Below are 14,384 nucleotides of genomic sequence, written 5' to 3'. Positions count from 1 at the left end.
TAGTTGGTGAAAAAGCAGGGAAAGAAGGGTGTGAAATTAGTACTTTACCAGTGCAAATAAGAAATGCCATTTCTACAATTAGAGAGTCAGTGCTTTCACAGCTCAAGACCCAGGCTGTAACATTATATAGTCCAAGGTTGGATTTTTACTACATTGTACTAACTGTGTGGCATTGGGAAAGTCATATAACTTGTTCAACTTTCTATTCTCCACCCCCCCTTTACTTTTTATTATTAAATTTATTGTGATGACATTGGTTAATAAAATATTGGTTTTAAATGTAAAATTCTATGACACAACATATGTATATTGCATTGTGTTTATCACCCAAAGTTAAGTGTTCTTCCATCACCGTATATTTGACCCCCTTTATCCTTTACTACTCCTCTACTTCCCTTTCCCTCTGGTAACCACCATATTTTTGTCTCTGTATGAGCTTTTGTTTTTTCTTATTTATTTCTATTTTTTTAAAGGTGATAAACACAGTACCTATAGAGTTAATGTAGAATTAAGTAAGAAATGCTTATAAACTACCTGACACATTACTAAGGTCAAAATGAATATATAAAGTAACATTATTGTTAATGTAAAAGAACATAAATGGCAGAGGCTTAAAATTATAATTGATGCAGATAAATCCTCAAGTAAAAAGGTAATTAGAAGAATACAAAGGAGTCAGAAGTAAAAGAAAAGAAAAAAAGGAAAAAAAAGAAAACAGGCAAAGTTATGCTCCAAATAAAGAAATAGCACTATTTCTCTCTCAATGATTTTACTCTTCTAAGTTCCGAATGAGTTTCATGTAGTGTTGAGACAAACTATTAGTTTCAAAGAAAATTTAGAGTCTGCTCTCTTCTTATGAGAGTTTTCATTAAGTTTATTCTTCCATGTGATAGTTTCTCTTTTTTTTTTTAAAGTACTTCTCCTAAATTCCCTTAAAAATTCAATTTCTTTTTATTTTTTACAGACCTCCCATAGAATAAATCTGCTTATGTATATGCTCACAAAATACTCATTGGCACATAGATTCTGGAATTCAACATCTAGTTTCAATGTAATTCGTTGTGCTACCACATGTTCAATAATACATATTTGGCACTAATATTTTAGCTAAAAAATAATGTTCAGCCCAGCCAGCATGGTTCAGTGGTTGAGCATCAACCTGTGAACCAGGAGGTCACTCACTATTCAATTCCCAGTCAGGGCACATGCTAGGTTGCAAGTTCAATTCCCAGTGAGAGGTGTGCAGGAGGCAGCCAATTGATGATTCTCTTTCATCATTGGTGTTTCTATCTCTCTCCCTCTCCCTTCTTTCTGAAATCAATAAAAAAATATGTTTTAAAAAATGAATGTTTATCTTGCTTAAAAAATAGTTTTTAGTTCTTCATCTACTATCACATAACTTTTTTTCTCTCCGGTGACTTTCTCACAATGGGATGAAGAAAGTATTTTACAGGCATTTCAATGAAACAACTCTTGGAGATTTGGCTAAGTAGTTCGTATTACTCTCAACCAGCCTCACTGTCAACATGGCATACCTTATTTGCAATGCCTTTGTTCAGACAGTCAGGGAGTCAGGAATATGGGGCTGGATAGGGTTTTATCTAAAAGCATGTTGATGGTATGTTCATGCTGTCTTACAGGAAACGAAAGAGGCTATTGAAAGTGGAAAACGACAAACTGAGAACACTTTAAAAGAAGGCAATGACATACTTGATGAAGCCAGTCGTCTTGCAGATGAAATCAACTCAGTCATAGACGTGAGTATTTGATTAAATAAATAAATAAAAAAGATGGTAATGGCATAGATTTTCACAGATGGGAATCAATGAGAAGTCCCAGTAATATAAGCAAATGCTAACGTTTTCTTCTTGTGGGTGTAAAATTATTTTTGCATTTTTCTGTTGCTACTATGTCATTTTTCTGTTGTTCTGTTGTTACATTGGCAACAATTAGAACTTCAAAAATTTCAGCCAATAGATAGTAATGTCTGTGTGAGGGTAATCATCCACTCCCACCAGCCTGAATTTTCTTTCACACTGAAGAAGGACGTTGCTTGTTGCTAGGACGACACTTACAATCTTCAATATTCATATAAAGTTAGTTAAAAGAGAAATTTAAATCTACAAACAGACTTTTAACATACCATCTAATGCAGTGGACACTGTGATATATGGTGATATAAACATAAATGAGAATCATTTATGCCTTTATACCTGTGAAGTAACATTTTTTTAAAGACACTTTGGTTCTTCTTGGTGTAAATTGGCTTCCTATATTTCCTAATCTCTTTCATTAAATAACAGCTTTTGTTCTCCATTTTCTTTTTGCTATGTAAGTAAATTTGACGTTTCATAAAAAACTAAGGATGCATAATTATATCTCAGAGAGTAATTAGTAAATGAGTGAAGACTTGGATTCACTTATTTAAAACATAACAGTATGTTAAAGACATTCAAACTAAATTACCACCCATGTCTTTTCTCTATATAACAGTATGTTAAAGACATTCAAACTAAATTACCACCCATGTCTGAAGAGCTGGCAGATAAAATAGATGACCTCTCCCGAGAAATGAGAGACAGGAAGCTTGCTGAGAAGGTGTACCAGGCTGAGAACCATGCAGCTCAGTTGAATGCCTCATCAGCTGTCCTTGATGGGTATGTCATCTGTTGTTGGAAATGTCTATGTAACTTGACACTTGCCCAAAGTTTTGACTAACAAAAAACGGTAGACGGTTGCTTTCAAATTTTGATTTCTGTAATTATGAATGTAGGAGCTACATGGCCTATCTGTGGAAGAGCCTAATTAGAAGAGCTCTCTACTGGAGCCACATCAAAAGTCCAAGTTAAAAGCAGATTCAAATATGGCCTGGTAGGGAGTGAGCATAGCCCCAGGCTACACTTAGAAAAAGCGGGTTTTGTTCTTTATTGGAAAGCACAGCGGTTGCCTTATTAGCATTTTAAATAATAACATATAAATACACATTCTGCTTCAAATTTCAGTTTTATATTTTTAATGGAATCCAAACTATACATTGTTAAAAAGGTGGCTTTTGAAAATGTGGCCCAACATAAAGACTTAAGTCTTTTTTTCTTTTCAGACTCCAGGGAGACACTAATTCTTATAAGGGTCAAAGGAGGGAGGGGCAAATGGTGAGGTGTGTTTGACTTATGGACAGCCTTCTAGGTAAAACTGGGATGCGTCTCTATAATTACATAGGTGCTGTAGCCCCAAGAATCATTTTCCCAAACGTATCTGTATTTAATATATGACATGTGCAAAATTCTGTTCCAATATGTAATGCTCATTGATACAAAGGAAAATGTAAATGTTTGAAGACCCAGGGCACGGTGCATGCACAGTTCATTTTATAACAAACTTTTGCCAATTTAGCATGAAGGGCAGTAAATGGAACAGTAAGCTAGAAAACTGTAGATGCTGGCTCCAACTCCTTAATTGGCAAGGATTTGGAGCCCACATGTTGGACATGTGACCTGAAACAAAGTTATTTAACTTTCTGAGATTCATTTATTTCCACCTTGAAATACACCTACCCCAGAGAGATTCTGTGAAATTCATTCCAGGACTATGGTACAAGCACTCTGAAATGTGCAGCATGCTTCACAAATGATGAAAGCATCATCTCACTGCACATGCTTGCCTGGTGCACATGGTTATAGGAGCTGTGGGGGGTGCTATGGGTATTTAACAATATGTTCATACTATATCATAGCTGAATTATTTAAGAAGATGAGTTTAAATTGAAAACTATACCATACTACAGTAATAGAGAGCCCACTATGCCTGGAATTATCATGATTATATTGGCCATGGTTATTTGGAAGCCATATGTTTTGTAAGTAGGATGTTCTTCATTTGACTATCAAATGCTTTTTTTTATTGGGTAATCCCAACAGAATCCTTGATGAGGCTAAAAACATCTCCTTCAATGCCACCGCAGCCTTCAAAGCTTACAGCAATATTAAGGACTATATTGATGAAGCTGACAAAATTGCTCAAGAAGCCAAAGGCCTTGCACATGAAGCTACAAAACTGGTAAGAAACAAATAGAATGATTTATGCACTGACACTGGAGGTCCAAGTGTTTGAATAAGTACCTACATTTCTCTCAAGGTGACCTGGAAAATCCTAGAAAAATGGAATCTTTGTTTTGAATTATTTTCAAAAGCTCCTTTTACATTTTACTCAAAACCAACTCTCAGCGTACTGTAATCATAGCAGAACTCTTTGCCACCCACCACTTACTACTGATAAAGGTCTTGAAATTATAATACCACAGGTGTCAAGGAGGTCTGTGCCACCAAGTCACAGAAGAAAAACAGTCAAACATAAGAGCTTGAGCAGCACTACTATCACTATTATTCCAAATGTCATCAACAAGAAGGTGCTTTGAAAATTAACACATTGCTGATAGTCGCACACAAGTTGGTTACATGGAAAGTTTGACGACAAAGTGCATTTGTTGCAAAACACATCACATCATATGGTTCTAAACTATTTACACTGTTTTTTTTCCATTGAAACCTTTGCCTTCAAAGCAACCCTTGCCTGCTGTTATTGTTCAAAATAAACTTGGGTCTCCAAGTATATTTAACACATTATCTGAGTATCTTCAGGCAAATCTTTATCTTTGACATGGAGCGACATTTTGAAAGCATGTTATGTGATAAGCTGTGGAACTACTATTTTAGGTTTTTAAAAAAGTGTTTCCTAGGAAGCATATGATGAGTTTAAATATGCAGGACCATTATTTACTCTTTGGTTTCACATAAAATCTCTTCAATACAGCAAAATTTCAGAAAAAAAATAACTCAATTCAACATCTAGCTGCAAATTAATCATAAATAATTGGTATTAAAGAATCAGATCAGCTTTGGGTTGTTTTGTTTGTTTGTTTGTTTGCTTGCTTGCTTTGATATTGGGTGCAAATGCTTTCTTGGATCTCAGGGATTATAGAGATATTCACCACAACCTTAGAGGGTTTATTTTGTGGTCATATCTATCAGCAATTATTCCAGTTTGGTTTTCTCTGGAATGAGTTCCACTAATGCCATTATATTGTTCATTTTTTTTTTTACTCAAAATAGTGATACAATTATTGCAGAAACTTTTTTATGTTTAGTCATCCTCTTAAAATGAACCCATCTTCTCATAGATAATTTTCTACTTTAAAAAAGACTAATTTCTAAGGTCAGCATTTTCATTTGATCTATGTTTTACTAAATAACCATTTACAGCATCAAACACAGTGCCTGGCAAATTACAGGTACTCGTGAATGGATTAAAAAAATGAATGGGTGAATGTCATTCTAATTGATGTTTTTCATGCCTTTTATAATCTCTTGTACCGATAAAAATCTCAATCTTGCTATTGTGATTGCATTAGCCTTATACACTTCTATCATTTTATGTTATAGAGCTGTTTAATTTCACCCAAATTTTATACTATCACTGTACACTTAGGAGACTCTCAATTTTATGCTTCCGTGAAATACGTGCATTTCCTCAGCATTGTGTTTATATATGATAGGCTAGCCTACCTCAAACATAGAGCTAGGATGAGTTGTAACACATGGCAACGGATCCCCTTGTTACCAGAATTCCTTCTCTCTTTCAATAAACCATAAAAAAATAATCAAATTTCTGAAAAATTCTAAAGTAAGTGCTAAAGAGAATCATTGGGTTATTAAAGCGCTCACAGCAAGCACAAAGACTGATCTGTCGCCTAAAGTGATGTTTTCCATTGGAAAAAGTTGGGGGCACATGATATCAGGTTGCCAGTTGCTCTGCGCAAGAGTGAAGGAGTGAGGGACACTCAGTGAATTATCCATTTTTATTCCCATGAATGACTGCCACCCTCTTCCTTACCCGTTGTTTCTGAGACCTGGTCTTCTTCAGGTTCTCTGTGCCTTCTCCCTGGCTTATGCCCACTGAACAATGTGCGGCTACAATAAGTGCAAAGACGGAGGGGAGTAAGTGTGTGAAGACTCATGTCAGGTGTTTAGGGGAGGTGTCCATCCTGCTAATTGAAGACTCCTCTGCTGAAGTCACACATTTTCTTTTCTCTTCTCTTTACTCCATCGGAGTTTAGTTTCCCACTGAACTTCCCTGCACAGCAACTCTGTTTTATTTAGTCTGTTGATGCTGTTTTCTGAAAACAGTCCTTTTGCTCAAAATGCAAATTTTAAATTAAATAATCCATATTTATGAGGAGTCTTCTGTTTTTTTCTTGTATATTTTACTTCCTGGTGAAAAGGTTATGTTCAAGGCCTCCACTGACTCATGTAGTTATTGAGTGAGTGTGGTGAGCAGTGCTCAGGCCATCGCTTTTCAATGGGAACCTTTGGATCAGATCTGAATTCACTGTCATACATCTTCCTCTGGGAAAGATGCTGAGAATCTCTGCTTGCTCCCTTCTCGTGCAATCTTTCCCAGGCCGGCTGCCACCCTTTCACTGCGTGGTGACTGTGGAGCTTCGTTTTATTTCTACTTCCATTTCTGTAAAAAGTGCTTAACTTAAAGACAGATCTTCTAATTCCCAAATTCTGACCTGCTATCTTCTTCATTCAATTCAGAAAAGAATGCCTTTAAAATTTAATGTCACAATGGACCTCCACCGGACAGACACATGACCCCCTGAGTATTTCCCTCTCACTATTTCACACACTAGTCCACACCGTTCATAGAGGTAACACGTGGTATATAGCAGCTGATCACTAAGTTGGATAACCCCTGCCATCTCCAAATCCTGATGCTGGGATTTAGAATGGCAGTATGCTCTACATTTTCAGAACTGGTAAGAAATTTGAACAGAGAAGAACATTTCAAAGGAAAAAGAAAATTATTTTCTCTAGTTAGTTTGAGATAATACCTATACATTTGTTTGACTATGGGTGTCAATTAGGATTCTTTTTTCAATTGATAAGAATTAAGTTGTAGTGGTATGCTAGAATTTCTGAAATAAAATTTGAGAGAGAAAATAGCAAGTCAGAATTTGGGAATTAGAAGCTCTGTCTTCAAATTAAGTACATTTTATAGTCTATTTTGATTCCTTTCTTGGCTTAATTCCTAAAATATAGTCTCACAAACTTAGAACTTAACTTTTTAATCTAATTTTATCTTCAATCTTCAATTACCTCAGATGATATCTTTCTCTTATCATTGACACAGTTAGGATGCTAATAAAAGATGCTAATGAACTACTTATTGATAACTATGAGATACTATTCATACCCACATTTTCAATTTCTCTTTAGAATTTTTACCCACATAGTTAATGTACTTGATGTATAAATAGCATTATGAAACCCAATTTATAGGACAATCAGAGATGAATAGAATATTAAGCTACTGTCAACCTGTGATAATCATTTATGTTTGTTATTTGTCATGCTATTAAAAATAATGCTTTCCAATTTTACCTGCATAACTCATTTTTATAGGAAATGTTACTTTCCTTCCTATTACTATTCTTTCCTTTAATTTTATTAATACCATTCCTAATAATTGCTTTTCCTTATTAGTCTTTGAGTCCTTATAATAGCAAGATTCTTTTGACACCACTACTATTAGTTAGCAAATCATATAGTTAAACAATGTAAATCTTGCAAAAGTGTCATTAAACATTAAGGCATTTCTTATGCATGTTCAGCTAGAAATATGGTAATGTATTCTCTCAGCCTGTCTTATTTAATATTTGCTTTATGTAATTGGATGAACCAAAATACATAAAGAATACTTGCAAGGTCATTTTTGAGTTTTTATTTCCTACATAAAAAACTGGGCAAATATTAGCAAAGTACATATTGCATTCAAAAGGCCCAATAAAATATAGTCAGTCAAATTGTAAACGTGTATACCTTCTATTTCAGTCTGTCATCCACTACTTAGAAGTCATCCACACTGTAAATTTGATTTTTATTAATATTTATAAACATTGGAATTTACATTTTATACCAGTGTAGTACTGATGGAAAAAATGATATAAAGCCATAATTGATATAACTGAATTTTCTAAGAAAACTAGTTAGCATTTTTTTCACAGCAATTCAGCAACTTAACTACAAACTGAGTATTTCACATGATGGTAAATATGAAAAAGTCAGTGAGGCTCTAAGTAACCCCCCAAAATTATTGAATCTGTGTGTAAAAGTAGTGTTCATGAAGCCATCCTAACTTTAGTAATTTTCTTTGTACAGGATACATTCATTTGAATCAATTTTAAAAAATCTTTTGGAAACAGAGAAGCAAACTTCTATTTATGATCCAGCATTTGGCATATCTAAAAATTCAGTGCAACAACTATTAAAAATAAAAGTTTGTATCATTACTCAGAACTCATAAATTCTTTGAGATGCTGCTATAATGCAACATTAGTCTGAACTAATATTATTCACGGCATCAGTGCTCTCAGGCTTGCTGTTAGGTTTTCCACCTGCGGTGGAAAAAGTAGGAGATAAAATTGCCTTGTTGAGTTTGATTCTACACATTAACTGGAAAGAAAACCTATGACCTCTGAGGATGTTCTCTAACTCAGTAGATACTTCTCTGTTGCCTTGACTCAAAATCAAAAATTCTTGGAAATCCTGCCCCCAATAGCTTATCTCTTCCCAGCCTCTTGGCCACAAGCTGGTGGCCCCCATGTGTGCTGGAGCAATGGCTGTCACACAGCAGTGGGTGAAACCTATTCTCACTTAGTGACATATTTTTAAACCCTCTTTTGATTGTCTTTCTTGGTGTTCTCATCCAGCTGAGTATTCAGTCCCTGATTCTAAATTTTTATGGTTTTGAGGATTTCCTGTTCTATCCCTGAGTCTCCTTGTGTGCTAATTAGCTTCCAGTCTTCCAGAGACTCATCTACGGTAATTCTTCCTCCATGTTAGGACTCATTGTGCAAGGCCAACACTAATAGAACCTTTCAGCAGATTTCAGACCAAGACCAACACTTTTTTTTTTTTAATGATAATAAATTGGGGTAATTTTTTTATTTTACCAAAGTGTTTTAATATAATTAGATGAAGACAGATGCTTCAAATAACCTGCCTTAAATTATATTTTTAATACAACTAAAGGGTTTATAATAAAAAAAAAACTGGCTTGTTTCTTTACTCATTTTTAATCACTATTTTATTTTACTATCCTGTAGTACTTTTAAAACATAGGTTATAGTAAAATACATTTAAAATCAATATATAGTGATTTTTATATTTTAAATTGTGTGACCTTTTTTAATCATTACAAAAGCAGTTCATGTCTATTACAAGAAAATAGGAAATACAGACAGTAGAGGGAGAAAATATAAAATGTGAATAATCCCACCAATCACAAATAAACATTTTTATAATGTTTTTTATCTGTCCATATTTTTCTCATGCAAAGGGTAATAATTATATAACTGTTTTATAGCTTAATCTATCAATTAATTTGACATTTTTATATTCTCAAAGCATTCTTAAAATGCACATAATCTAGATTCCACCATTTCTTCTGAGAATTTATTTTATTATAGCAAAAAAGTTATCTCTGACTTTATCAACAGTCTAATGTACCAAATGTAAATTTATTTGATGTATATTATACATAAACATATTGCAGCTAATGGCCAGACCTTACATATACCCATGCACATTTTGAACAGTTTTCTTCATTAAAAATATTTTAAATTTAAGATCATATAAGTGATATATTATCTCAGCATATTATCCCTTTTGGAAATGTTTAAGACTTATTCTGTAAAATAAATTATTTGATAATAGAATAGGTCATAAACCATGCTGTTGAATTTTCTTTATAAAGAAGAAACAAAAACAGAAATATTCTGGCCCTGGCCAAGGCACGTGTGTGAGGCAACCAGTTTCTTTCTCTCTCTCTCCCTCTCCCTCTCTCTCTCTCTCTCTCTCTCTCTCTCATCAATTAAAACATAAACATGTTTTTAAAAAGGAACATTCTGCATTTCTCCTTAAGGCCAACTCTTTCAATGAATTTAGAAAATTTAGCTCTAATAGATTATTTGAGGAACAATTTAAAAATAATAAAATATAATATAGAAAGTGATATAAACAATAACTTTTCAAATTACTTATTTAAATAATAAATCACTAGGGTGCAGGTTTACCAACCTGATAAACTTAACTTCAGGTCTCTTCTCCAGATCTTATTATGCCCCTAATGGAGCCCCCTCTGACAGCAAAACACTTAGATGTTTTCATGTTCCATATGGCAGTAATCATGCTCTTTATAAAGGGTTTTTTGTTTATCTATTCATTCCACTCTAGCACCATTAGGAGAGGCAGAGTCTTTGTATCTCTGAGTAATCAGCGCTTGCTCTGGTGCTTGAGGCAGCTATACACTTTTATTGGGTAAATTAATCAGTTCATTCATCTGTTAATCAATGACATGATGATTTAACAGGAGTTACTATAAATATTTAACAAACAGTAGAAAGAGTAAAACTAAGATATATCAAAAGCCAGTTGTGTGTCGAGCTCTCTGTTAAATCTTTATAGACATGTTTTTCTGTATATTTTCTTTTCTAATGATCTTACATTAGCTCACATTTTTTATAAATTATTATTAACTAATAACATACAACAACCTACATATAATCATATTCTATTATGTGTGGCATAATGAAAGTGTGTATATATATATATATATATAGTGTATATATTGCATATGTACACTCAGAAAGAACTTATGAAATACAATCTCTAAAAAAAGAAACAGTGCCATGCAACTCTAAAACCTCATTTATATTTTACATACACTACAGACACAGCTCAGAAACTCAGATGTGATGCTTATGAATATGTATGAAGCATAATTAGCTTGGAAAATGCTGCTTCATCACCTCTTCTGATATTGTTGATGTGCTTCAGTGCCTTACTAAGCATTGTTGGAAAAGGAGCTCTCCAAATTCCAATGAGCTGAAACTGTTCTGTTCATCTATCACGTTAGTGTTCTCCATTCTGTGATCATATGAAAGGCTTGTCTTTTAAACCTGGATTGATGGCTGTATGCCATCAGCTCTTTAATGTTTTGAAGTGCTTCTTAAAACATTGAAACCTGTCTTATTCCTCCAGGTCTCTTAAACCCAAACATCATATGTCCACTGCCCTTGCCTGAGGTTACAACTCTCTTTTTCTGTCCTATACCAGTGATTTTCAATATTTTTTTATCTCATGTCACACATAAACTACTGGCACACCAAACACTATATTTTTTGCCAATATGACAATAAATTAAGTATGATTAATTTACACCAGGTGGCTGTTGTTGTGTCCACTATTGTCATTTTTCTGTTTGACAATCTAAATTGGTCAGTGACCCTGATGAAATAGTTGGGTGTTGGGTGTTTTAAAAATTCTTACAAGACACTAGGGTCCCATAGCACATTGGTTGAAAGTCGCTGGCCTATACTATGAAAATAGCCAACTGATCTACCCTTTTCCTCTCACACAGCTGCACAATTCATCATCCTGGAATAACTTTGTTGGTACACACCTACTCATAAACTTTCACTGGCTCAACATTGCTTATTGTCCAGTTTCCTCAGTCTGACATTTAAACTGTTTTGATATTGACTCTAATCTACCTAATAGCCTAAACCAGTGATCGGCAAACTCATTAGTCAACACAGCCAAATATCAACAGTACAATGATTGAAATTTCTTTTGAGAGCCAAATTTTTTAAACTTGAACTTCTCCTAACACCACTTCTTCAAAATAGACTCACCCAGGCCGTGTTATTTTGTGTAAGAGCCACACTCAGGGGGCCAAAGAGTCGCATGTGGCTCTTGGGCTGCAGTTTGCCAACCATGGTCTAAGCTCTACTACATCTTGCCCTTTAAAATTCCTTTGCAATTGAAATACTTGTCTTCCATCCACACATCAAAATTCCCTGCCTTCCTATCTTTTCTGACCTTGTTGCTACTGTCCCTTATATCTGAGCAAGGAGTGATTAAATAAGGATCCAGGAAGAAAACACTGGCTTCCTGAAAAAAAAAACAAGAAATACAAGAAGCATGGACGCAAAAAGGCAGGAGATGTTCATAAATGCTAGAAGATAGGAACGTCTGTCAGCAGATGGGCTTCAGTCAGAGCTCAGCCATGTTGTTGGATGAAGGGTCAAAGGTCCAGTGGAAGATCAATAAATTGATAATCATCCCATCAGACTAATCAGGAAAATCAGCTATATCTAGTATCAGGAATAAAAGGTGTGAAATCACCACAGCTTCTGTACAGTAAAGGTTAATGAGGATATTATAAACAATTTGATGCTAAATATTCAACAATTTGAGTAAAATGGACAAATTCTTTGAAAAGCACAAACTATCAAACTCACTCAGAAATAAATAACTCAAATAGCCCTGTATTCCTTAGAGAATTTAATTTGTACTTAAAAACCTTCACACACACACACACACACACACACACACACACACACACAGGTCCAAATTACTTCACTATTAAATTCCAGTAAACATTTTTAAAAAGAAATAATTTCCTCAGAGAATTGAAAAGGAGAAAATGTCTCACCTCATTCTGTGAGGCTAGTTACTCTGATACAAACCAGACAAAAATGTTACCAAAAAAATGAAATTTATAGACCAATATTCCAAATGGACATAGATACAAAAATGCTTGACAATGTTAGATCAAATCCAACTACTTACTAGCTACAAACTAAGGGATTTTTTTTGTGTGCAAATTACTTACCTGATAAAGGATTTGTATCAGGTCATGCATAAAGATCTTTCAAAACTCAATAAGAACAAGTAACCCAATAAAAATTTGGACAAAAGATTTAGACAATTCACCAAAGAAAAATGGTTTATAAGCACATGGAAATATGCTCCACATTATTAGTATTAACAACAAAAAAGAATTGATGGAAATGTTCTTTACCTTGATTGTGGTGATGGTTCCATGTTATGTCAAAAGTTATCTAATTGTAAATATGTAAAGTTTGTTTATGCATCAATGAATTTTTTTAAATGTAAAAAAAAATAAGAGAGAGAATATTAGTCACATAGTCCAATAATTTCCACAGTTCAGAATTTAGCCTCTTTCTAGATCGTCTAGTTCTTCTCCCTCTCTTCTCTCTTACCTCATTGTGTTAATTTTCTAATGCACAGCAAATCAACTCTCTCTCCTTTTCCCCTATGTCTCAATTTGCACAACTAAGATTAGCTTTAAATTTTTGGATGTTAAATGCTTGCTAGGTTATGTTTCTGTAGAAAGGCATTTATACCTCATATCTGTAAGGAAAGATTTCTCTCTCTCTCTCTCTCTGGTTGATTTAGTATTATGAATGACCCACCTGACCTTGATGACTCGGGATCATCATGTCAACATTAGTTATTTTACTATAATAGTATTGGCGTCTACTGAAACTTACTCCATCCCTATCAAATTGACTTCAAATTCTGAGCTTCAAAAACCCTTCTCTCTACTTAGTTTTCTCTCTCCTCAGTGTCAGACTGATAATCAGCTGTCAGTCCTACTGTTTTCAAGCGCCAGTAGGAGAATCTTCATCCCACTTTTTTTCTAATCTCCTTTGATTCAGAAAATTTGTGAATAAGGAAGTAAGAATGGCATGTAAATTTGAAACAAATATAGAACCTGAATGGGTAATTGAGGCTTATTTTTTTAAATAAGGTACACTGGATGTGTGCCATTTACATTGACACTCTTATTTTCCCCCAAGATAAATGACATGTGATGTTATTATTTCTAATTCCCAAGGTATATACACAATGTCACTTTTTATTTATTTAGATATTTCCCATATGTTCATTTGTAGATAGCATAGCATTATATAATCAAGCTGTTCTGTAAACAATAGATTATTTAGATGAAAGCTATTGGTATAACACCTTAAAATAAATTTTATTACAACAGTATGATGTGTGTAATCTTTCCTAGTTTAATGCTCAAATAATGTGATTGATAAAGAAAAAGTTATTAAGTTGTTGCAATTGTCTTTGAAGAATGCTATGTCTGGGATAGCCTGCATTCAGATTTATAACCTCAACAGTAAGTGTTTAGCTCTTCCTACCCCTGCAACACTTCTCCAATTTAAAATTTAACAAGATCTCATTTTACTTATCTCTTGGTATAAGGTATTATGCAATGATTGCTGAGGAGCAAACACTATTGAAATGGATAACTAGACATTCAAGTTAAACAATTCCTTCCCATATCATTCTATTATCTTTGTGTCACCTCTTTAACCCAAGCCTTAATAAATACCCCTTTCCCAGGAGATGATGTGGTTCAGAGATTGTCATTTGGAAGACTTTGTTTTGTCCTAGTGCTTTGAGATGCGTTTATAAAAAGAGCAGTATTCTTCCTCATTTCAA

General features: G+C 34.1%; 1 protein-coding gene across 2 annotated transcripts in view; it reads left to right on the top strand.

Annotated features, from left to right (window-relative positions):
* The window catches only part of LAMA2 (laminin subunit alpha 2), a 447,053-nt gene that overhangs the window by 349,089 nt on the left and 83,580 nt on the right, over nucleotides 1-14,384 (top strand). For both annotated transcript variants that reach the window (XM_084889596.1, XM_084889597.1), the window contains 3 exons: nucleotides 1,641-1,757; nucleotides 2,494-2,657; nucleotides 3,918-4,056. In XM_084889596.1, the coding sequence (XP_084745722.1) occupies nucleotides 1,641-1,757; nucleotides 2,494-2,657; nucleotides 3,918-4,056 (420 nt within the window). The remainder of the gene's footprint in view (nucleotides 1-1,640; nucleotides 1,758-2,493; nucleotides 2,658-3,917; nucleotides 4,057-14,384) is intronic.

This window comes from Pipistrellus hanaki (genome assembly GCF_964339955.1).
Source record: "Pipistrellus hanaki genome assembly, chromosome: 7".
In the NCBI taxonomy this organism is placed as follows: domain Eukaryota; kingdom Metazoa; phylum Chordata; class Mammalia; order Chiroptera; family Vespertilionidae; genus Pipistrellus; species Pipistrellus hanaki.
The sequence above is the reverse complement of the archived record's forward strand: the minus strand, read 5'-3'. Positions and strand labels throughout refer to the sequence as shown.